This window comes from Mirounga leonina, unplaced genomic scaffold, assembly GCF_011800145.1.
Source record: "Mirounga leonina isolate KUSES-001 unplaced genomic scaffold, KU_Mleo_1.0 Mir_174, whole genome shotgun sequence".
Taxonomy (NCBI): domain Eukaryota; kingdom Metazoa; phylum Chordata; class Mammalia; order Carnivora; family Phocidae; genus Mirounga; species Mirounga leonina.
In genome coordinates this window covers 61,725,292-61,749,591 of record NW_023270451.1, presented here as the reverse complement: position 1 = coordinate 61,749,591, position 24,300 = coordinate 61,725,292, and the positions used below count along the sequence as shown (strand labels likewise).

General features: G+C 38.0%; 2 protein-coding genes across 6 annotated transcripts in view; both read right to left on the bottom strand.

The window, feature by feature from the left end:
- CPED1 (cadherin like and PC-esterase domain containing 1) overlaps positions 1-24,300 on the bottom strand; it is a 269,600-nt gene that overhangs the window by 56,510 nt on the left and 188,790 nt on the right. The window lies entirely within an intron of this gene.
- On the bottom strand, positions 20,425-21,066 carry LOC118021024 (60S ribosomal protein L21). Its single transcript, XM_035021001.1, has one exon. The coding sequence runs from the start codon at positions 21,005-21,007 to the stop codon at positions 20,525-20,527; it is 483 nt and encodes a 160-aa protein (XP_034876892.1). The 5' UTR covers positions 21,008-21,066; the 3' UTR covers positions 20,425-20,524.

Here is a 24,300-nt window from a genome sequence, read left to right as displayed (position 1 = left end):
TGGGTTCATGCTAGCTGTGCAACATGGCACAAATAAATTACTTGCTCTGAGCCTCAGTTTCCTCACATTTAAAATGGGATACAGATAAAATAAAATGGGATACCAATGTTTATTGCTTATATACCCCTTAGAATTTTTTCTGTTGTTCAAATAATGTATGACCAGAAGGCCCTGGTCACTGGTAAGCCACAATGCAATGCTTCATTTTTATTGTTTTTTTTTTCTTTTAAAGATTTTATTTATTTATTTTAGAGAGAGAGAGAGGGAGCATGCAAGCAGGGGGAGGGGCAGAGGGAGAGAGAGAATCTGAAGCGGACTCCATGCTGAGTGCTGAGCCCAGCGTGGGGTTGATCTCACCACCCTGAGATCATGACCTGAGCTGAAATCAAAAGTCAGATGCTTAACTGACTGAGCCACCCAGGTGCTCCTCATTTTTATTCTTAATGACCACCATCTAATCTATTACTCAGCAACTGGCTTATGATGAATATACAGGGTGGCAGGGGGTAAACTCAATTAAATACCCACATAATTTAAGTTTCCTTTGAGGTGGATCAACGTTTTCAGGGCTCCCCTCCACTTGGGAAAGCTTCTTACGTACATAGGAGGAAAATTTGTTTTTATTTGCAACTAAGTTTTATGAAAAGCTACGATATGAAAGTATATAAATTTCATTTTTTTTAAAGATTTTATTTATTTATTTGACAGAGAGAGACATAGCAAAAGAGGGAACACAGGCAGGGGGAGTGGGAGAGGGAGAAGCAGGCTTCCCGCTGAGCAGGGAGCCCGATGCGGGGCTCGATCCCAAGACCCTGGGATCATGACCTGAGCCGAAGGCAGACGCTTAACGACTGAGCCACCCAGGCGCCCCTAAATTTCATTTTTAATTATTTAGGTTGAAAAAAAAATTTATTACTTGTAATGAGAATTAGACATTCAAACACCTTTCTCACATTTTTAGACCAATTTTGTAAGTATTGTACGTCAATAAAAATCCGAAGGTGATTTGATATTGTTGAGCAGTATAAGATAGTAAAAGTGGACCTCAGGTTAGAAAAAAGTTATTGATAAAATTCTATGTGATTGGATATTACATAAGAACATGTTCAAAGATTGTCCCTTTGTGAGTGGAATAGGAGAAAAAAAAGCAGTGTCTTAAAAACCTGCTTTTAGGGGGTTGGGGATGTGAAAAGAAATGAATGAGCAGAGTGCAGAGGATTTTTAGGACAGTGAATATACAATGTATGATATAATGATGGACGCATGTCATTATACATTTTCCATACCCACAGAATGTACAATGCCAGGAGTGCCCTGTAATGCATTTTGAGTATGGGCTTTGAGTGATTATGTTGCATCAATGTAGGTTCGTCACTGATTGAGAAAAAAAAAAGTACCATTAGTAATGTTGATACAATTTTATTGTAAACCTAAAACTGCTTTAAAAAATTGAGTATTTTTTTAAAAGCAGCTATAAAATCAGATGGAGTTACAGTGGACTGAAAATACAGTTCAGTTATAATATGCGTGAGGGGCTAAGAGCTAATTGACAGCTGGAGATGGACAGATGGACAAGATCAAAGTCATCTGAAGGAAAGTTGAGATAATTTCTTTGGGATAAGTTTTTCAGAATTGAATTACTGTCAAAAGTAATGATTATTCTCTTTCTGTCTTATAGCCACACATAGAAATTAAATGTATTCACTTAAAAATGCAAATAAGTTATATAAATATCAATTTATTTAACACCCATTTAATTCTTGATGACAAGTGATGCTTCTTGTGCTATACATAACAAAAAAATAATGAAATTTAAAAAAACCTGCTTTAGAAGTTCACATATATATGGAATCCTATTGGTTTTGATAAGTACACACGTAAATTGGTAGTATTTATATGCTTGAGAATTAAGAAATTGTTGTGTTTCTTTTTGCTATTATTAATCTTAAACATCTTTACAATCACCTAATAAATGTTAGCTTATTTAATTCTCAGTGAATTTAAATAGCAATATATATGTAGTTAAATGAGTCCTTTCTAATGATATTAAAAATGACTGTGGGCATTTCCATATTAAGAAAATAAAATGCATTCTATGTAAAAATAATTAAAATTCAATAAAGCGCTTCATACTATGCTAAAGGGTTTGGATTTTATGTTTCCTCTCATTAATTAATTAGTAATATATACATGCTCGTTACAAGGTTGGAAAATAAAAAATAAATTTTAAAAATGGAAAGTACAGACGATATCTTGGATTTCACCATACCTCTATGCATGCATACTATGTTTCAGTTGTGTATTATACACATAGTATTTATTACATGTGCATACATTTTACAAAAATGGAGTTAAACTGTTCACTGTGTTTTGTAATCATCTTTTTTAACCTTAATGTAGTATTAGGACACAAGAGAAGGATTTTGATGGTGATGGTGGTGGGATGGGCTATCAGAATATAATTAGATCTGCATATTTAAAAACAAACAACAACCCTCGGGCACCTGGGTGGCTCAGTCAGTTAAGTGGCTGCCTTCAGCTCAGGTCATGATCCCAGGGTCCTGGGATCAAGCCCCGCACTCCTCAATGGGCAGCCTGCTTTTCCCTCTCCACCACTTGGGCTCTCTTGCTCTCTCTCTCTCTCAAATAAATAAATAAAATCTCTCTCTCTCTCTCTCTCTCTCTCTATATATATATATATAAAACCCCAAAACCCTAATGAAGCTACACTGAGACTTGCTGGGTCTAGAGGCAGGAAGGTAGGTGAGACAACTATTGTAAACATTCAGGGAAAAGGTGGTCACAGTCTGAATTAGAATGGTGGGGAAGGGGCTGGGATACATGAGACCTGTAGCAGGAAGTTATAAGTAGTGAAGGAGAGGGAAAAAATTCTGGGAAATCTTTGGGCTACTGGAGGGACACATGAAAAGAGAGAGAATAGCGTGTTCATAAAGGGAGGTGCAGGAAGAAATGTTCAGTTGGTTGTCAAGTTCAAAATGCCTGTGGGATATGCAGGTAGACTGCCCAAAGGACAGTGGCATTAAATGCTTAAGTATAGACTTCTGAGGAGAGGACAAATATGGTGATATTTATTAAAATACTGTTTCTTGGGATCAGAGCATGTTTCTTTTGACTACTCACTCGCTGGGAATTATAAGTTGCACATGTCCACCCTAGTGATGATTTCCAAACTTTCAGGAATGATGATGATCTACCATTACTTGTTCAAATTTGTGTTTCCCCTTGCTCACCAGTGGGTATGGGTTTAGATCCAAATTTTTGGCATAACAACCAAAATCCTTCACAACCGAGATCAATCATTCTCACTAGAGTGCCTCTCCCTCTCCTCATTATTACCTCTATTCCACCCCCACAGATCTACTTGCTATTCCCCTATGATTTCGCCTCTGTCTAGAAATCCTAGTGTGCTCTGGGACTACGCAAAATTGTTCTCTCTCGTGAGAAATCCTTCTTGGCTCCCACTCCCTTCTTGCCTCAAAGAGGTCATTCTTGCTTTGCTGTAATGTCATAACATGACACCTTCATCAGACATATCATACTCTACTGTAACGACTTATCTATATGTAGGTGTAGCTTTTTCTTTAAGCTTCACCCTCGAGATTGATATGTATGTATATATAGTGTAAAATTTGCCCCAAGAACTAGACAACCTAGATAGTACACGGACAATAACATCTGCCGAATAAATTTGGGTTTTGAGTCACTTTGGCCTTTGTTCAATATGTGATATGTATTACACCATGTTTTTAATTAGTACTAAATGTCAATTCAATTCTTTTCCAGCTTTTTGGCATGTAATGATATCCTTCTTGGTTATAAGAATCTGAAATTAATACTGTTGGAGAGAAGAATCAATATCTCGTCATGAAGTATATAAATTAATAGAGCACTTCCTTGTGCAAGATTTGTCAGTGTGTCTGAGAACCAGGCTGACCATCTATTTATACTCTTCACTTTAACATACAATGTCACGACTAACAGCAGTGGCGATGAGAGTGTGGGAAAACAGGCATGCTTCTACATTGCTTATGGAAAGTACTTTGGCAGGATCTCTTATAGTTTAAAATACTCATTCTTTTTAATCTATTCTACTTCCATTTTCTTTCTTACAGAAGTAAGAGTGCATGTATGTAAAAATGTATATGCAAAAGGATGATTATTGTAGTAATATTTTTGAGAGCAAATCATAAGAAACCACCTGAATGCCTGTCAATGAAGTATTAAATAAGTCAATACATTGTATTCACATAATAAAATATTATATAACCACTAAAAAGGTGAAGGTCATTCTGTATCTACTAATCTGAAAAGATATACGTACATATTAAAGTTGGGGGACAACAGAAAGTTCAGACCACTATTATAGCACAGTTTAATTTTTATATAATAATACATATATATGCAGATGAATATGTAAATATGTCAGTATCAATTTGGTCAAAATCTGGAAGGATATGCTCAATAGTATTCACTATCCAGATTCTAAGTGTGGGGAAGTTGGATCAGATGAATGGAAAGATTTTCAATAACTATTTTATATAAGGTTTTTTGGATTATGAGTAATTTTTTTCTCTCTTCAGTGATTCTTTGTATTTTTTCAGCCAATAAAGAGAAAAATTAATTAAGAGAATAAAACAGATGGGTATGTATTGATCTAAAAAGATATCCATAATATTACAAGTGAAAAATGTAGGTTACAAATGAAATTTTTTGTTGAATTGCCTCACTTTTTGATAAATATATATGATAGTTAAAAGACTAAATGTGTATATACCAGACCATGATGTATGGGTCAGGATTAGAAAAAAAATGCTCATTGTTTGTTATATACATTTTGTATGGTTTGGAATAAAATGAATAAAAATAATAACATAAATAACCATTAATAAAAGGTCATCATGGTTTGTTTTATACCCTAGATATATTCTTTAAAAGTTCTGTGTAAATTAAGTCTTAGTAAGGAAAATTGTATTTTAATTAGAATAATAGAGTTTTCAATTACGCAAAATATTCTTCTGTAAAGAGAATATAATCTTTTGTGATATTAATACCTACGACTCCCAGCTGCCCATTTTGGCCTATTTAATGCTTGTCCTTCAGAGAAATAAAAGTCAAAGTTTCTTAATTATCTGTTTAAGATTTATCAGAGAAAAATGTCATTATTTTGCTTTTATTAGCACTCTCTGGGAACGCTTCGAGCCCCACTTCTATGCATTCACTCCCTTTTCCTTTTCGAGGGAGGGTATCTGTCCCTGGCAGGTGAAGCTCCTTTTAGCATTCATGTAGTTTCAATTTCAAGATGGAAGAAAGAAAGTTACTATTGCCTGTACTTACATACAGGGAACAGATGACTGGAGTTGCTTGAGTTAAAAAAAAAATCCTGTAACAACAGCTGTCCTGTGCAGCTTTCCCCTCAGCGGAGTGAGCTCTCCTTTCTCATGGATGTTGAAGCCTACAGTTGGTCCAAAGTCAGTCTTTATCGGCCTGTTTGAGGTAACCAACTAATTGGCTGGGTAACTGAGCTTTCTGCTTGCTTCCAGCTCATGATTTAAAGAGCTCTTGAGTATCTGAATATTTAAATTACATTTGAACTGAACAGGTCACAGTGTCTTATGCTTTCAGAGTGAGCAAAGTATGAGCTCGCTCCCAGTAATCATTCCAAGTGACTGCTTTTCAGAGATTCAAGAAAAATAAGCCAAAGGAATGGTTTAAGTTCTATTTCTTTATTTAAAATCACATCTAACTCGAGTCTCCAGTTTGGGACAACCAAAAGAAAAAAAATTGTCTCTGTCTTAACTGGAGCTGAGTTTCCAGAAACTAAAAATAAAAACGATATCAGAAACCTCTAAAAATGTAAAGAAAAGATTGTATCGACAAGTACCTGAAAATACACTTTCCTAAATATCATTAACTGAAGGGTGACCAGAAAATATTTTCACGGTGTGAAAAGTGAACACAGAATTCAGAATTACTTACAGGGTGAAAACTAAGAGGGATGAAATAATTAACTTACTCCGAATGAAAGTATTGCCTCATTGACAGATAAGTGGGATTTATAAGATCCGAAGTTACAGAATTTCCCTATTTCTGAATTATAAAGGGCAGTGTTTCTAATGGTCTCATAAAACATAGGAAGATTTTTTTGTGCGTGGTCACATATATCAATGCAAGAAGAAATCTTCAAAAAAGGAGAAATTATAATAATTATTTTACCTATTATTAGGCACAGCCATGTAGTTTTTCCAGTATATAAAATTCATCTGAAATCTTCATCATCAAAACAAACCTTGCTTTCCAGGGGGAGAAATTAATTCAACCTTTTCTTGAATTAATAATGAAAAGGAACTGCATCTCAGAAAAGAATAGCAATGTTTTATGGAGGTGGCCTGCAGCCCCCACTTGAATCATCAAGATTAAGCAATGACTCTTTTTTGGTTATATTTATCTGACCGTTTTCTGTAGGAAAGTAACATTAATAGCTACATAAAACTTCAACACATGTTGCACAGAAAGGACTATATAATCTGCTATTATTTCTGCCTGTAAATGACTACATGTCTAGCACTAGCCTGGGGCAGAATTAGCTGCCAGGAAACTTGACCTGCATTATGGGCTTAATGAAGCTGTAACTTTCTGTTTATAATTCTTTCCACTTTTAACTAGTATTGTATCCAGGGGAAATGAGATAATGTGCCTCTCCTTTTTAGATCATCTGGGCTACTGACCAGTCCTGTGTGTAGGGACGTGCTCATAATCTGAACGCTTTTCAGCTTCTGTCACCTGCTCTGCCCATCACTCTGCAAGATCAGTTCAGCCCTTACCCAGGTAGGCACCTGAGGATTTCCAGCTATGGGAGCAGAGGCTGAGATCTGGTTGTGTGTGTTAACTGGAGGTGTATGCTAACTGGAAGACTTTGAAATATATCTGTACAGAATTTTCTCCTGCCTTTTCCCAGAAGACAATGAACAAGAGCAGATCTTTCTAACACTTCTAGTTCAGAGTACTTTTCCTTCGGCATCTGCAGGCTATTTCCAATCTCTTTTCTCATTCAGGGGCTTCTACTTTGTAAACCTATTATGGACTTTTAGGCTTCTGACATGCTCAGAGTATTTAGGTCACCTCAACAAAAAAGCAAAGGATATTATTAATTTTCTTAACTAAACTAAATGAACTTTAGTTTATGTTTAAGCCGCCTCTCCCCAAGTTTGGAACAAAGGGTTTTTAACTGAGACATCTATTAAGTACATGAAAGAAGTTTTTAGAGTAGAGATGTATTCTCCTGAGTGTCCTGGAATTTCAGGTGTTTGAGGAAATACAGGCTGAGGTGAATCTCTTCTTTCTGAGTCCATTCTGCCTACCCTCCCTGAGAGTGGCGGAAGGTGTCAGACAAGAGCAGGCGCAAATGCGAGAGCTCTGGTAGAGAGGGGGAACGTCCTGGCCTCTTTTTTAAAAAAAAATTATTTATTTTTTGGGGGGGCAGAGGGAGAGAGGGAGAGAATCCTCAAGCAGACTCCCCGCTGAGCACGGAGTCCGACCCTACTCGGGGCCCAATCTCACTACCCTGAGGTCATGACCTGAGCTGAAATCAAGAGTCAGACGCTCAACCGACGGAGCCACCCAGGTTCCTTAAGTCCTGGCTTTTTGACCCATGCAATGATTGTCCCAAGATCTGGGACCAGCCCTGCCACACATCCCCAACTAACAAGCAGCTTCCTACCTTTTTTTCCTTCCTTTCTAACTCTCCTATTATGTCTTCTGTTTTCTGCCCTTGGACACCCAAATAAGACATGGCCTCATAATCAACTCACTCAACACAGTCACCTTCCTCCTCCATCATGCCTCCGGTCATGTTTCCTCCTGTTAATATGAAAACTGCTAAATTTGTTAGCCTTGTTTCTCTTAGAGAGAAAATTCAGTTTCCATAGCACCATGAAAACCAGAAGTTGTGTGGGAAGGAGACAGAAATTTCTGGACTTGTTGCTCAAGCACACTGAGGGCTTAAAGGACAGAACTACAGAAGAAGCCACTGTGTTCTCAGGGATGGTATATAATGGTCTACTGGCAGAGTGGAAGTCACACTGCAGGTGGCTTAGTTTTTGACAGAGGAGGAGGTGGAAAGATGGTAAGATGGCCCCAGGAGTCACAGGACAGACAAAGAATTATCTTTAAATATGGAAGTGACTTGTAGGTGTGCTGACACAGAGGAAGGAGTCAGTAGAAAGGATGAGTTTGAAAAATAATTAACTGATGGAGCAAAATTTCCAGGAGAGAGGAAGTAGTGAGATCTGAGGGAAGAGAAGAAATCAGTCTTTGAGAGAGGAGGGACACATCCCCCTCAGAGAAATGAGGAATCTGTGAAGGTGTAGAAAAATTTGGAGACATTGTGAGTTCATACCAGCTGACTTTGATCTTGTTAATGATCTGTTGAGACTTAGGGCATAGGGATGAAAGCTTGAGAAGAGTGGAAAAGATTTGGAATGGATGGATCATGTCCTCTGGTGGTGGGCCAGGTGTGTCATCTTTATTTATGATGGGCTACACGCCACTGTGTCTTAAAATAGGAGTGACTGGTTTCAGAAATGAGTAAAAGCCTATGCCTGAAGGAGGGAATAATTCTAGAAAAAAAAAGTAATCTGCATGTTTTGCATCAGGCATGTTTTGTAAGCTTACTGAGTATATAAGCCTTTCTAGAGGTGCTTTGGAAAATGTATCAGATGACCTGGGTCATAGCACCAACTCAGCTACTTAATTACTTTGTTGCCTTTGGCATGATCATTAGTTATTCCCAAATCAGATTCTCCATTTGCCTTCATTAATTCACTCAATAAATATTCATTGAATGCCCACCACATGCCAAGAGCTCTGTTGGGTATTGCAGGCACAGGAGTAAACAAGACACTCTCAGTCCTCAAGTTCCATCAGTCCAGTAGCTCCCTACCCTACCTCCTTTACCAGGAAGGTCACATGAGATAATACCTCAGAGTGTATTTCAACAATTCTGGAGCTCATCTATAGAAAAGAAAACCTATAGAAAAGCAATTTTCGTCTTGAAACAATTGTCTTGTTGTGATCACGATCTTAACAGTGATTATAGTTTCTGGATAGAAGACTCTACCTCCACAAAATGCTCCATGGCTCCCTCAGGCTTAGACCACCTTCTTACATAGCTTCCCAACCAGAAATGGCAGCCACTGTCTCACTGGGAAGTGGGGAGCATGGCTTTACCCTAGGCTCATGGAGTCTTCACCACTTCCTCATGTCTCCAATGACTGGTTGCCCTATTCCTGTGGCTGGCTCCTCTGAAGGCTTCGGTGCAAATTCCAGCAGGGACACAACACAGAGCTGTCCCAGCAGCCAAGTGTAAACCAGAGGAGTTCTTTGATCTTCAGCCTGGTGCATTCTTTGGGTGGTCAAAACTTTGGAAGGACAAGCTATGAGAGTATGTCTGGTGATTGGAAGCCAGGTCAAAGGTAACATTCTGGAGAGGATTTCTGGGCATAGAATTAAGGAAATTGTCCTTTCTTTTAGACGGTTAAGTCTAGAATAGGAAAAATATTCCCTGAAATGGATCCCGGAGTTCTGGGAAGAGTCTGTCGTTACAGTTATGGTCACAGTTTTAATTTCTTTATAGTGCACCTAGCTGCTTTAGCATACTCAATCTTACCCCGTATTTCCACGTTATCAAACATTCAAAAATTGTCATCAGTGGTAGAAAGCAGTAGGTGGTCTTTCTCTTCTTTTGTGTTCAGGCTAAGAGAGGGAGTCCATTTCTAAAACCGGATTTTGCAGATAAGAAAAAAATACAGACTACAGATTAGGTGAAGAGTAGAGAGGAAGATGAAACTGAGATTGCTTTACTTTCTGCTTTCTGTCTTCCCCTGGGAAGGACTGTATCTATAAGTGGATCCAGAAATTAGACTCAGAGAGCTTATCAGATAGGGGCATGAGCCAATCACCCCACATCTAGATGTGAGAAAAACAGCAAAAAGCTGTGAAGAAGGCAATTTCCTGAGGGTTCATCTCTAAATAATTCATTTTGGTATATCATGTGATTCGTGGGTATCTGGGTACAAAAGTACACTTTCCAGAGTTTCTTCCCCAAGCTCTGGTTCTTGACCTTTCTATGTGACACACTTCCTCCTGCCTTTGTCTCAGATCTCATTTTCTCAAAAAAAAAAAAAAAACAAAAAAAAACCAAAAAACAAAAAAACCCTAAACAGTTCCCTGTTAAGAGCAGAAACTCCCACACATGTTAGGTGAAGAAAGTTTTTATTAAAGTTTGGCCGATTATTCCGTGCCTCGTTTTGTCTATCCTTCTCTCCATTGCTTTCCTTGCTCTCTCTTCTTCTCTGATTTGCCCTGAATGTGAATATTCTCCAGTGAATGACCTTGACACGGAATGCTTGAGAGGAGTCGGGAAGGGCTTCCCTGCTGCGTCAGTAATGACAATTTCCCTCCCTGTCTTTTCCCCATTAACTTCAACTTGGTAGTGTAATTTGTTTCTCTTCCTGGGCTTTTTAAGTTCATTTCTCTTCAAGTGCTCAACTCTGCACTGGTCTCTATCAAACTTTCTCTTTAATTCAATCCTGCAAATATTTACTGATAATTATGCTTGGTCCAGTGTGTGAGATCGATATACGCAAACAATGAATCATGGAACACTACATCAAAAACTAATGATGTAATATACGATGACTAACATAACATAATAAAATAGCATTAAAAAAAAAACTATCTCTTTTTCTAAAGAACTTAGAAGGAGGCAGCCAAGTGCGGAATGCACCAAATGCTATCGCAGAGATTCTGTCGGACACACTCGAGAAGAATTAACTGAAGGTACCCGCACCCTCCCCACAAAGGCTTCCCAGGACCACTTCATTTCTCCTCTTTCCAATTTCCAAATTCCTACATCACTTATTTTGGGCTTAAATCAGCATTTTCCACAGTATGTTTCTTGTAACACTAGACCCAAGAGATGTTCTGTGAAGAAACAATTTCATGATCAATTAAGAATAGGAAATACCGTATACACATTTTTTTTTTTTGGAAATCCACAATGTACATCAGCACATCCGAGGTTTTCACTAGTGGAGGAGGAGATGAAAATTTGTTTCACCCAGAATTTTCCGAGCCTATATAATCATACCTCACTTTTTACGTAGCACCTATAGGAAGAGTATGTTTCTCAGACTACACCCTTGGAAATGTTGCACTCATTGATTAATGAAATGATGACTCTGAGTGTTATGAAAATCCCACTTGTTTGCAAGACTTTATTTTTATCACCATGTAAAAACATCTTTTATACCGATTGGATTTTTAAATGTCTAGGATTTGTGCTGCCCAATATGGTAGCCACAAGCCACATGTAGCTCATCTCACTTGAGATGCACTGTAAGTATAAAATACAAAACTTTATATTGATTACATATTGAGGTAATTCAGGTATATTTGGTTAAAAACTTTATTGAAATTCACTTTGCCTCTTTTTATCTCAATATAAAAATACAGTTAAGATAAACAAAGTAACAATTGGTAAATGTAATTTGCCATCAGCAAAAAATAAACACCAACATACAATGGAAAAATACTTTAAGATAAACCAAGTGGTATTTCAACTATTTTGCAGACATGTTTATGAGAATATGCTATCTCCCTTTTCTCATATAATACTCAGAGCTCAAAGTCTAAAACAAAAAATTAAAAGGTTTAAAAAATTAACTTCACCTCTTTCTACTTTTTTAAATATGGCTACTAGAAAGTTTAAAATTACACACGTGGCTCCCATTATTTTTCTACTAACAGCCCAAGCTTAGAAAATAGGAATTATATTTTCCATATATTTTGTACCTTCCTCTAGCACACAGAAACATGCTATACGAAATAAGACATGGAAAACATACATGTTGACTGAATTAATTTGGTTAGCAAGGTTGGGATTTGGTTGAGAGAGCCAGTGAATTGAATCTTATTCTCCAAGGTTTCATGGTCTTATTCATTATTGTATCCATCGTGTGGATTGTTCCTGTTGTCCAACTTCAGCTTGTAAATCTTAAAGACCAACACTTAGTAATGCTAAGCTAATACTGACCACCTAAGATCCTTTGTTAGATTCTTCTTTGCATCCCAATTGGATTGCTAATGTACACTTTTAAGTCCTATTTCAGCATGATCATTCTTATGGCATTTCAGTAAGTTTCAATAGTTTTTAGGCATTTACAGAATGTGGAGTATTCACTGAATGGATCGCCATTGTTTCTCATAACCCAGAATCCTACTTCTTGGTGGGTAAGGGAAAAAACAGAGGTTAAAATATCTACTATTACCATACTTGCTTCAGAAGAATCCTCATAGATGTGTTCTGAACTCTGAAGGTTCATGTAATCAAGCTAGGAAATAACTGATTTTCACCTTGTTTTCAGTTACTAATAGAAATGAAAGGTAAGATAAAGATCACACTTTGATCAAAGTCAGGCCCCATCTGTAAGAATGGGGAGAGGCGGTCTTGGCGGCAGTTCCTGTGAAAGTTACATCAAGAGGAGAAATGCAGGATTGGGCTGTGCTCTCCAAGGCATGAGTCAGAGTAAAAAATAGGGCACAAGACCATGGAAAATAAACTGCAGATGCTTTCAGTTGGACAGAAGTGTGCCCGCTCCACTTACACCCGCCGTCCACAGAGGGATAATGCAACTGGAGCTGATACCCTCATCTCTCACACAGACGCACAGCCTGCACTCAAGAAACCACACTGAATGCAACCATCAAAGACAAGCTTTCCCCTAAGAAGCTACAGAAAGCCATCAGGAAAGATGTATGCCCATGACATTCAGGACTGGGCATATGAACATTAAGGCTTCTCATCATCTCAGGCTGGCCCTATAGGGTCTTTGAGATTTTCTAGTTTAAGGATGCCGAGATGGAGGGTATTGATGGGTTCTTCTCCTGGAGTCATAAAATACTCTGCTGGAACCAGCTTGTCTTTTGCATCACTGTCATCCCCAAATGCTATTTTCTGACTTTTTTTTTTCTTTTGCAATCATACTCCAAATAAGTTGTATCAGTCTTTCTCCATCGCATCCAACCACTCTGTTATCAGACTTAAACTCTGAAATGCATTTCTGAATGTATCTCCCTAATATTAAAAAACCATCAATGATTTTCCTTTGGCACTAAACAAAGGCCATCCTCCCTAGCCTGACCTTTAGAGTTTTTATAATTTGGCCCAAACTATTAGTCTAGCTTTACACACCATAATCAACTCTGTATACTCCACCGACTAAGACATTTGGGCAGCTTGGCCCTCCACTCATGAGGCCGGGCAGCCCCAGCCTCCAGCTCTGGACACCCAACTCATACCCAATGTCCAGCCTTCAGCCCCATTCCATGGTTCTCCCAACGCCAGAACTCTCTGTCCTCTGGGTCCCCTCAGCAATTTTCTAAGCATCCTTCTACTCATTTCCCTGCACACATGCTCACATACGTACACACATACACTCAAGTGTAAGCAATCCTCCTTCCTGAATTAAATCTCTGCTCTGTCAATTCCTTGCTGTGTGACCTTGGCCATTACTTAACCTCTCTGGGCCCCAATTTCCTTAAATGTGAATCTCAGGATAATAATAGCACCTACTGCATAGGGTTGTTGCGAGAATAAATGAATTTCTAGGAAGTGCTTCAAACGGTGCTTGATACACAGTATGCCTTTTGTAAGTGATTTGCTATCAGTAGTAGGAGTCATGGTAATGGTATCAGTGGTATTAGTTTTGTATTCCTAATGGCACATCGTGTGATCGCATATACGGTTACATGATCAGTAAACATTTATAGAATAAGAGAATAAGTAAATGAGCATAAAGCAAGAGATTTTAAAGTGGGAATCAATGCACAAGTCCATTATTATTTTGAAAACCTGGGGCGCCTGGGTGGCTTAGTCGGTTAAGCATCTGCCTTCGGCTCAGGTCATGATCTTAGGGTCCTGGAATTGAGCCCTGCATCGGGCTCCCTGCTCAGCAGGGAATCTGCTTCTCTCTCTCCCTCTGTGTGCTCGCTCTCTCAAATAAATAAATGAAATCTTAAAAAAAAAAAAAAACCTGCTTTAGGAATTCTCTCTTAACAATGTTAGGATTTACTAGATATTCTTAGGAAAAAATATAATTTCTTTAAAAGGAAGAACTAAAATAAAAACAAGGCTCCATTGTTGGCAATTTGTGGATTAACTAGTATTTGAAAATGCATATTTTAGTGCGCAAGTCTGGAGAAGCAAACATCTATCTAGATTTATATTTGATATCCTTAAATTGCAATAAACTGACACAAAATAAAAACTGTGAGGGCTGAATGACAACTGAGTGGAGGTTTTTAACTTTTCAGATTGCTTTTATGCCCGTTATTAAAGCTTGCTTGCTCTAATGAGCTAGACTTATGGGAAGGCTTTAAAAATAAAACTAAAAAAAAAAATTGTGATCTAAAATGTGGTCATGTCTCTTCTTCTCTACCAGCGGCCAGTAGCATGGGGATGGGAGAACCACTTTCTGGCCTTTGAAAATCAATGTGCATTTCGTGGCGGGGGGACCGTTGCCTTTCAGTTACAGTTTTTCCCCTGCTGTCTTATAACTATGTCCTGCACTAAATTTAACATGTCCCCAGACTCCTATTTAATTCTCACAGCTGGGAGACGGGACTAGCCCAGCCAAATCTATTTTCCTAGAGTACCTACAAATCTGCCCTTTAATAATTTATTTTCTCCACTCTAATGGTCTCTAACAAAGCTCTAATAGATTTTGCCACATAGTCGCCACTTTAATCAGAGAAGAGAATTTTGCAGGTTTATTCATCGTGCTCTTTTTTGAAAGCTACTGATTAAGTATTTGCCTTCTGCTTGCAAGCAGCCAGAAGGTACAATGGAGGCTGCAAGCTTCCCGGGCAGCAGTCTGCAGGTAGCTGTTACCCAGGGCCCGCAACAGACTGCATACAGCTAGTGCCAACTGAGCGGATTGGAGTTCTGATTCTCCCCAGCCCTTAGCAACAGACCGCTCACAGCAATCTTCTCCCTTACCATCTTCCTTACCGGGACTATTCCAAGCAGGCAATGACAGAATTCTTCCCTGCTCTGCACATCGCAGAGAAGCTAAATTATGTCTGGAAACTGAATGACATGCTTGGTCAAAGAATGTACTCCACCACGAGACAGTGCTTACAACAAAGTTTACTTTGGCCTACTCCACCAGCAGGCCCACTGAACACCATCTCCCCCTGCCTTCTAGGAAAGCAGCAACTTAAGCCACATAGTTGCTTTGCATGTTACATTCATGGCACCAGACCAAGTGCCATACAACACACCGAGGCTTCCTGTACTCCAGAAAACCCCTCCTTTTCCACAATTTATAGCGCATTCCTGAGAACACACATGCGGACTAACACTGACCAAGCTTGAGGTTGCTTTAGAAGTCAAGACACCAGGAATTAAGCAGTGAGTAGTGTTTCTGAAAGAAAAATAACCTTAACATTTATTTATTTTATGAAGAAGATCAATATTTTCGTCAGAATTCGTAGCTGTCTGGGTGTCCTTCAAATGTCTGAGATACAAATGCCCATCTCCCTATCCCGTCAATGGTCATTGCCAAGTAGAGATGAGTGGAAATATTCTTGAGGTAAATTTAGTTAGGATTGGTCCCAACTAACAAGTTGACTTGTCTCAACTTTTCTACATTTGGCTCCAGAGCAAACATTTGAAATAGCACTTCATGTTCTCAGCCCAGTGGAAGTGTGTTAGATGAAATTCTCTGACCTACAAGGATCAGATTTTTTAAGAAATTAAATCTTTACTTGAATTATCACCACTAGTTATGTTGATGTACCTCCAGTCACAAGACAAATGAACAGCTCTTTGTTCTGATAAAGGCTACTCTATAGTGAATGGTGCTCCTCACCATCTCTAAGAAAAATGAGATTAATTCAACTATGGAGGAAGAAAAAGGAAAAAATAATTTTTAACTTATATGTCTTCATAATTAGGTTGTTAACTCTACACAAGGATTTCCTGGGGTTAATACTCTAGATACCTGCGTAGACATTTTATCATGTCTCCTAAGTGGGTCTGAGGTCTTCTCTGTTTATATTTGTATCTCTTAATTTTGAATGAATTAGTAGACTAATCAATAGAAACAGGAGACTTTAGTATGTGGTTTGTATACTGTAATATACTGAGGAAGAAAAACCTACCATTTGGAGAAAGACTAATAAAAGGATGTAACAGATCATTTTAGTTCTTCTCTAATGGAATTTATAAAATTAAAAAAACTCCTTTTCCTATATGAGACATGAGAAAGTCCCAAAACACAAATGAATTCTGATTCATTTCTATTCTTCACATTATATTATATTTTCTAATAAGCAATGAGACATACTGAGTTGAAAAGCTTGACAGATAATTTAACAGGGAAAGAAAACCCCAAACCATGTTCTGCTGGTAATTGGAATGATTATCCGTCAGTTTTGCTATGCGGAGACAAATATAAGCTCTGCTTCAGTGGCCTGGAAAACTGGTAAAATAAGTTTATAGCCTGATCTGTGGTAATTAATTATTTTTAATCAGTATTATTCAGGTAGTGCCATGAACATTTGTTATTGCTATCATTTTAAAATATATTATAGTCAGTGTTCGCTCATCCATGGTAATAGAGGCCAAGCTGCACAGATAAATTAAATCCACAGAGATTACTTTCTAATTCTTAAGCACTTGTAAGAAAATACTTCTGATTTATTTCTGGGTTTTTATATCATGCATTTATTACTCTTGTATCCCAATTTTACAGATAATACGAAGTAGTGAAAATCTGGCATAAATCAGAACTAGGATTGAATCTTAACTCTACCACCAACCCTGGGCAAGTTATTGACTTTTAAAGTCCTAAATTCCCCACCTGTGGAGTTAATAACACCTATAGAGTGGTGACGATTGTGAGACAATGGATATAAAGTACCTAATCAAAGCTAACACACAGTAGGTGCTCAGGAAATGGCAATTCCCTCTATCTCTCCTACCGGCCCTCTGTTCTGAGTCTCCCCCACTCCATTTGTTGAAGCCTACTCTTTAGAATGAAGGAGCACATCATGTCATAGCTGAAATTTTCTGATGTTCCACGAGACGACAAAGAAATTAAAGAAGTTGAATTAATGTGATTTTGATTTTATTAGTCAAAATGACCCAAGAGAAACTTCCACCCAAGAGAAAGAGAAGCTTTAACATCTACCAAACAAACCTTAAAGGTATTAGGGTACCATCAATGATTTATTTTTTCAACTAAAGTAACCCAGCTTGTTCACATTTTCCACCGTTTAGCTGGGTATCTTTAATATAATGTTGGCTGGTCTAACCACTCTCACATTTCACTTTTGGTTCTTTCTCTTTTAATTTTTTTTTTTATCAGACATTTGTTCGTATGCATTGTAAAAACAAATAGAAATTAACCATAGTGATGGCCAAAATATAAACCACAAATTTGACTGAGTCAGAGGAGGCTGTTTTGGGTAACCCAAAATTCCACGTCTCTGTGTATTTCAGCCCCTTTGTCAACTTATTAAATGATAAATGAAAGGGATCAGATGAACAGAATAAAAATTAATCCATCTTAAGTGTTCTATATGCTCTTGGTCAGATCCCAGATCCAAAATGAAATTTGATTTAGGTTTTGAAAGCAGTAGTGTCTTAGAACAATTTTATTTGATGAAGTTTCCAGAAAATACATGGTTGAGCCTGGCAACAAATTGTCAGAAACTCAGGGGGGAAGTGCTCTGCTTCTCCTCAACTGAACACATAAAAATCTTATCTATTTCGTTTATTCCTTCATTTTGATATAAGTGTGCTCTCTTTGTCACTGGGGATAAACATTTATTTATTTTAAGGCATGTGTTTTGTATTCAGACACAGAAATGAAGAAAAGGTCATTTTTCCTGAAAATGTCTTCATCCTATCGTCCTCCTACTCCCCTGACTTCTAAGAAATATTAGTCTGATTTTCCCCATAAAGCTGGACTGTAGTTGCTCAAATTTGAACCCTATGTATCAAGCATTTAATGCACAGTATTAAGCTATGTAAAAGGTACAGAGAATAAGATAAGGTTAGCCTTTACACTCAAGGACCTTATTCCTAGATTTTGGAGAGTGTACATACAAAGCAGAATGTACATCCATGTATACCGTCCAACGTATAACCAACATTTATACATACCTGCTGCTGGAGAGAATGGGGAAGAATGGTACGAGAATGACATGACACAAGCCAGTGTCAATGATATTTAGGAAATGACCAAATGTGTGGCAGTTAACACTTGTAAATTCAAATACAATGTTGAAGCTTCAATAGATTTTCCCCTCCCCAATTTAATCCTCCTTTACTCTGGCTCTCTGATTCACTCATTATACCAGGAATAGAAGCACTGTACAAAGTATTTTCAATGTATATTAAGGTCTACTTTTAATATTACTCATTATTTAGAAAGGGTTTTGTTGCTGCCATCTAGACAAAGGAACAAACATTTTTTAAAGTTAACATATAATGTATTAGTTTCAGGGGTACAGGTCTGTGATGGATCAGTCTTAACATCATAGCGCTCACCATAGCACATACCCTCCTGGAACAAACGACATTTTGGTTAAAATATTTATTGTAGACTTAATTGTAGTGCCATTTTAGTTGTTATACCAGGGAAATAATGCTGAAGGAACGTGTATAAATTGAATTGTTCCAATAGTACTGTTTCCTATTTCCTTTTACCATCTTTTTCAATTTCTGGGATGAGTTTGCCAATTAAAAATACATTTGGATTGAGGTCTGAAACTGATATACCTCCCAGAGTTTTGGACCCAAAACTCAATGAAAAAGAACCACAGAGGCATGTAACCAACAACCACCCAAATTTGAACGAATTAGAACTATTCTGTTTTGCCACACTAGTCAGAAAGCCACAGGCATTCCACCACTCCAAAAGGATCTGAAGAATTGATGGAAAGTATAAAAAACGAACACAGATTGTACATAATTGTGCTGTTGCATTCTTACTTCAACAACCATAGAAAGAACCCCAACTTTCAACTCAAAGCCTTCCCTTGGGGAAAAAAAAAAGCCTTTCTAATAACAATTTTGACTAAATTTTTCACTCAACAAAATTTTAAAATATGCCTCTAAAAATGCATTTTAAGAAAACACAACTCATATTTTTGACAGAAATATAGGCAAATTTATAAAAATTTACCTTTAATCTTTCTTTTGTATTTTTTACACTTGAAAAGTAGAAAATATAGATGACTTTTAGGGAAAGAACACACTACTTGATTTCACAAATATTTACTGACAAATTGACTGCATCAAGACACCTCACTGCATGTTTAGATATATAAATAAAAAACAAGGTCCCAGCCACTAGGAAGTTCTTAGCTGGTGAGAGGAAAGCCTTATAATACAGTGTGATATGTGTTCTCTGATCGGTACGGAAAGATAATCTGAGGAAGCCTGAAGGGTTTCTCTCACACTCGATCTAAAACCTCAGGATGAGTTCCTTGGAGAGAAGAACATGAACTGAATGTATTTACTAGGAAAGGAAGAGAAGAGAAATTAAGCAAACGTCTAGTGCTTGCTTGTAAAAGACAGCAAGGTAGAGGACATGACAGTAAAATGAGGAGTCCAAAAGTTGAGGCACAAGATGGCATCTGGAACTATGGACACCATTATATAAGGAGATTAGACTTTATCCTGAAGGCATGGGGGCCAAAAGTTTTACGGGCAGAATAAAATCATATTTGCACCTTAGAAAAATCACTCAATTGTCTAGAGTGGCATGAGACTAGAAGTAGAGAGATGCATTTGTCAGAAGTCTAGGTGAGAAATAATGAAGATAAAGTTCACAAGGTATGAAAGATGTGGAAAAGCTAGGACCTGGTGATCATTAGGCATAGAGAAAGGCACAGAGAAAGAACACCACGAAAAATCTCAGGCTAGTCTTCCTAAGTATATTTTTTGATGTTTTTCTTTCTTCTGTTGAGAACTACAAGAATATGTGCTACCTGACTTCACAGCTTGATCTAATTAAGCTCACAGTAATTTTGGAGGTAGACAAAAATGAAGGTTTGACCAGCCTGCCTGAAAATCCTTTATAAAAAGCCACTCATTTTCTACATTGTTTGGGCGTAGAAAATTAACATTAGCCTTTCTTTGACAATAGTTAATAACACTTTTCTGTCAACATCGTAAATGAGTTTAAGTGTAGATAGAAATACCAAGATAGATTTTGTTGGGTTTTGCACATGAGCAACATTGAACTACTTACAGTTTCTCAGATATTCCATATTGCTTTTCATCTTTATTTCTTTTTTTTTTTTTTTTTTTTTTTTTTTTAGGACACAAAGTTTGCTTTAAATATTTTTTTGGGGGAAAGGACACCACACTTCTACTCAATTGAGAGAAATGTTTCTACAGTCTTGAGGTCTTTTATTTTCTTTACATTTATCATGCCATGAATTCATAGGGAATGGGTTCCAGCAGTTCGGGCTCCTTTCCATTAGTTCTCACAAAGTGTGCTTCTCTGGGTGGGGCAGGCTGGCGCTTCAGTTGAACCCAAGTACCTTTCTCTTTGGCTTCCTTCTTTTTCTGGTCATTTTCCTTCACACGCTTCAGGAAGCTGTCTCGGCTCTTTGAATGTTTAATATGCTCAATGCGTACATTAATTCTCTTGGCAAGAATCTTGCCCTTAACTTGTTTGTTTACAACAATGCCAACAGCATGCTGAGTAACATTGTAGACTCTTCCAGTTTTGCCATGGTAACATTTGTGGGGCATTCCTTTTTGAACAGTGCCCATTCCCTTGATGTCCACAATATCACCTTTTTTATAGATTCGCATGTATGTGGCCAAAGGAACAACTCCATGTTTTCTGAAAGGTCTAGAGAACATATAGCGAGTACCTCTCCTCTTTCCCTTTGTGTTGGTCATTTTGGCAAATTACTGAAAGATGGCGGTTCCGGCCGAAAGGCTCATCTTTATTTCTGATGTCCCCTGGGCTGAGAATGTACCCTCCCTCTCAGCCTGCCTTCTACCATTCCTTCAATATCATCTCAGATGTCACCTCCTCCAAGAAGTCTTCCCTGTACACTGAAATCAATGCTTTACTTCGTAGACTGCAGGATATAGGCTTACGGTGTCCTTTGCTCACTAGGGCACGAATTTCCCTATAAATCTATAAACTATTTGTTAATCTCTGAAAATGCTCTCTTTTTCCTGTACTCAATGTTTTTAGAAGACTTTGGATTTTAGTTTATTGCTCCAAAAAGTGGCAAAAAGCAGGCATCAAACAGTTCTTTTACATTTTCCCCAAGTACCTATCCTCTGAGATTTGGGAATATTTTCCTCATTTCTTTAATTCCTCTTCTCTCATAGCACATGGCCCTTACCTCCAAGTGACCTTGACATTTACAGGCTAAAGGAACCAATACTGTAACAGTCAAGACTGGCCAGACAGGCTTTAAAACTCAGCAATGACAGGGATGGGGAAAATCTGATTTGTATGTGGGTAACTTTTATAAACTAATTTGTAGTTGAACTCACATGACTTCACCAAGATTTAATAAAATCCTGTCATCACATTCAGTTTTCAGACTTTAGATGTTCGTTAAATGTAGACTAATTCAGAGCTGAATTCATTTTTCAGAGTTGGAGAGACTACATTATTTGAGAGAGTTTTGATGGTCAGAAAAAAGTATACATTTCTCTGATAATAGGAAATAAAAGTGGGTGGATAAAAAGTATCTTTTTTTAAGATTTTATTTATTTATTTGACAGAGAGAGAGAGAGAGCACAGGCAGGGAAAGCAGCAGGCAGAGGGAGAGGGAGAAGCAGGCTCCTCACTGAGCAGGGAGCCTGATGTGGGGCTTGATGTGGGGCTCAATCCCAGGACCCTGAGATCACGACCTGAGCTGAAGGCAGATGCTTAACCAACTGAGCCACCCAGGTGCCCTGGATAAGAAGTATTTTTAAAATATCAACTGGTTATTGATTTATTTTCTAGCTTCCTGAGTTTAGAAAAAGACTGTTTTTCTAGCTTTTAAAGTTAGAATTGAAATTAGTCGCTGAGGATGACATGTAGAATTAGAAGTGGTCTATTGTCTGGAAAACACAAGACTGGAAGTGAGAAAACCTGGACCTTTGTCCTACTTAAAGCACTCAGATATGTGGTCCTGGACAGGGGCACTGTCTGCTCTTGGTCTGAGCTTCTTTTTGTACAAATTAGAAAGAGATGGGAGAGGATGGGCTAAAAGTTTCTTTCAAGCGATATGGCCACATTGAATTTAATAACTTGATATTTAGGAATGCAACTTTGCTGTGTTAGTAATATCATACAAACACACCTAATATTTTATTTATTTGCCACAAGTTACTTTGTGAGCTTTTCTAGGACTTTAAATGGCTTCGTGGAGCTGCTAAGGAATAAAAAAAAATGTTTATATCTTGCTTGATCACTTCTAAAAAATGTCCTTAAACTTTATTCAGAGTGTCAAGTAAATAGTGAGTGAATACACACAAACAACAAATCTTTTTCAGAAACAAATCAGATCGTGCCATGCCTGTTCTCAAAATTATCCAATGGCTTCCCATCCCTTCCCCTCTCCCCCCTGCCCACCCCAAATAAATTGAGTCTTTAGCATGGTCTGCAAGGCTTTCATGAGGTCTCCATTTCCCTGTGCTCACCTTATCCTCTTTCTCTCTCCTCCTCACTCCCATTGCTGGAATCACACTGCCTCCTCTACTCACTGTTCTTCAAACCACCAAGCATGTGCTCACCTCAGGGCCTTTGCACTCACAGTTCCTTCTGCCTGGGATGCTCTTTCCAGAGAGCAAGGCTCGCTTTCTCACTTCATTCGGGTCTCTGCTCAAATGCCGCTTCATCACAAGAATTTCTCTGACCAACTATTAAAATAGCACCCTTTTCGTTTTCTTTTTGCTGTGCTTGTTCTTTCTTCATAGCATTTATCACTACCTGATAAATTGTGTATTTATTTGTTAAACATTTTAAATATCTCTTCAACCCAAATGTCAATGTCCTGAAGGAAGGCTCTTGTCTGTTTCTGTTTCCCGCCTGCTTCTTGTCTACTATTATTGCCTGGTATCTGTGGAGCAGTGCCTGATACTTAATAGGCACTCGGTAAGTACTTGCTGATTTACTTACAGAATGAATATTTTTTAAAGATTTATTTATTTATTTATTTATTTTGAGAGAGAGAGAGCGTGCACATGAACAGGAGGGGCAGAGAGAGAGGGAGAGAGAATCTCAAGCAGACTCCACACTGAGTGCAGAGCCTGACACAGGGCTCAATCCCATGACCCTGAGATCACAACCTGAGCTGGAACCAAGAGTCGGACACTTAACTAACTGCATCACCCAGGCGCCCCAGTCTTTCCTTATATTTAAAGAAGAATTCACCCATGTTTTCTTCTAACACTAATATGGTTTTATTTTTTATATTTAGATCCCCAGTTCATTTGGAGACTATTCTTATGCATTATGTGAGATATGGACCTAATTTTATCTTTTCCCAAATGGTTACCCTATTATCTCAGCACCATTCATGAATATGTAATTTTAGAGGCAACCTTTATCCTAATGCTAAAGATCCATATGTAGCTGGGTCCATTTATGGGTTTCTTTTCTATTCCTTTGGTCTATTTGTCTATACTGTTTTATTTATTTATTTTTTGCTTTTTAATGAGTGTTTTTTTCTTTTCTTTTTTTTAAAATTTTTTTATTCTTATATTATCCCCATACATTGCATCATTAGTTTTAGATGTAGTGTTCCATGATTCATTGTTTGTGCATAACACCCAGTGCTCCATACAGAATGTGCCCTCCTCAATACCCATCACCAGGCTAACCCATCCTCCCACCCCCGCCAGAACCCTCAGTTTGTTTTTCAGAGTCCATCGTCTCTCATGGTTCATCTACCCCTCCGATTTCCCCCCCTTCATTCTTCCCCTCCTGCTACCTTCTTCTTCTTCTTCTTCTTTTTTTTTTCTTAACGTATATTGCATTATTTGTTTCAGAGGCACAGATCCGAGATTCAACAGTCTTGCACACTTCACAGTGCTTACCAGAGCACATACCCTCCCCAGTGTCTATCACCCAGTCACCCCATCCCTCCCACCCCACCCCCCACTCCAGCAACCCTCAGTTTGTTTCCTGCGATTAAGAATTCCTCATATCAGTGAGGTCATATGATACATGTCTTTCTCGG

What these genes read in the sequence shown, in the direction of transcription:
- LOC118021024 (XM_035021001.1), bottom strand. Translation starts at nt 21,007, where the DNA reads ATGACCAACACAAAGGGAAAGAGGAGAGGTACTCGCTATATGTTCTCT.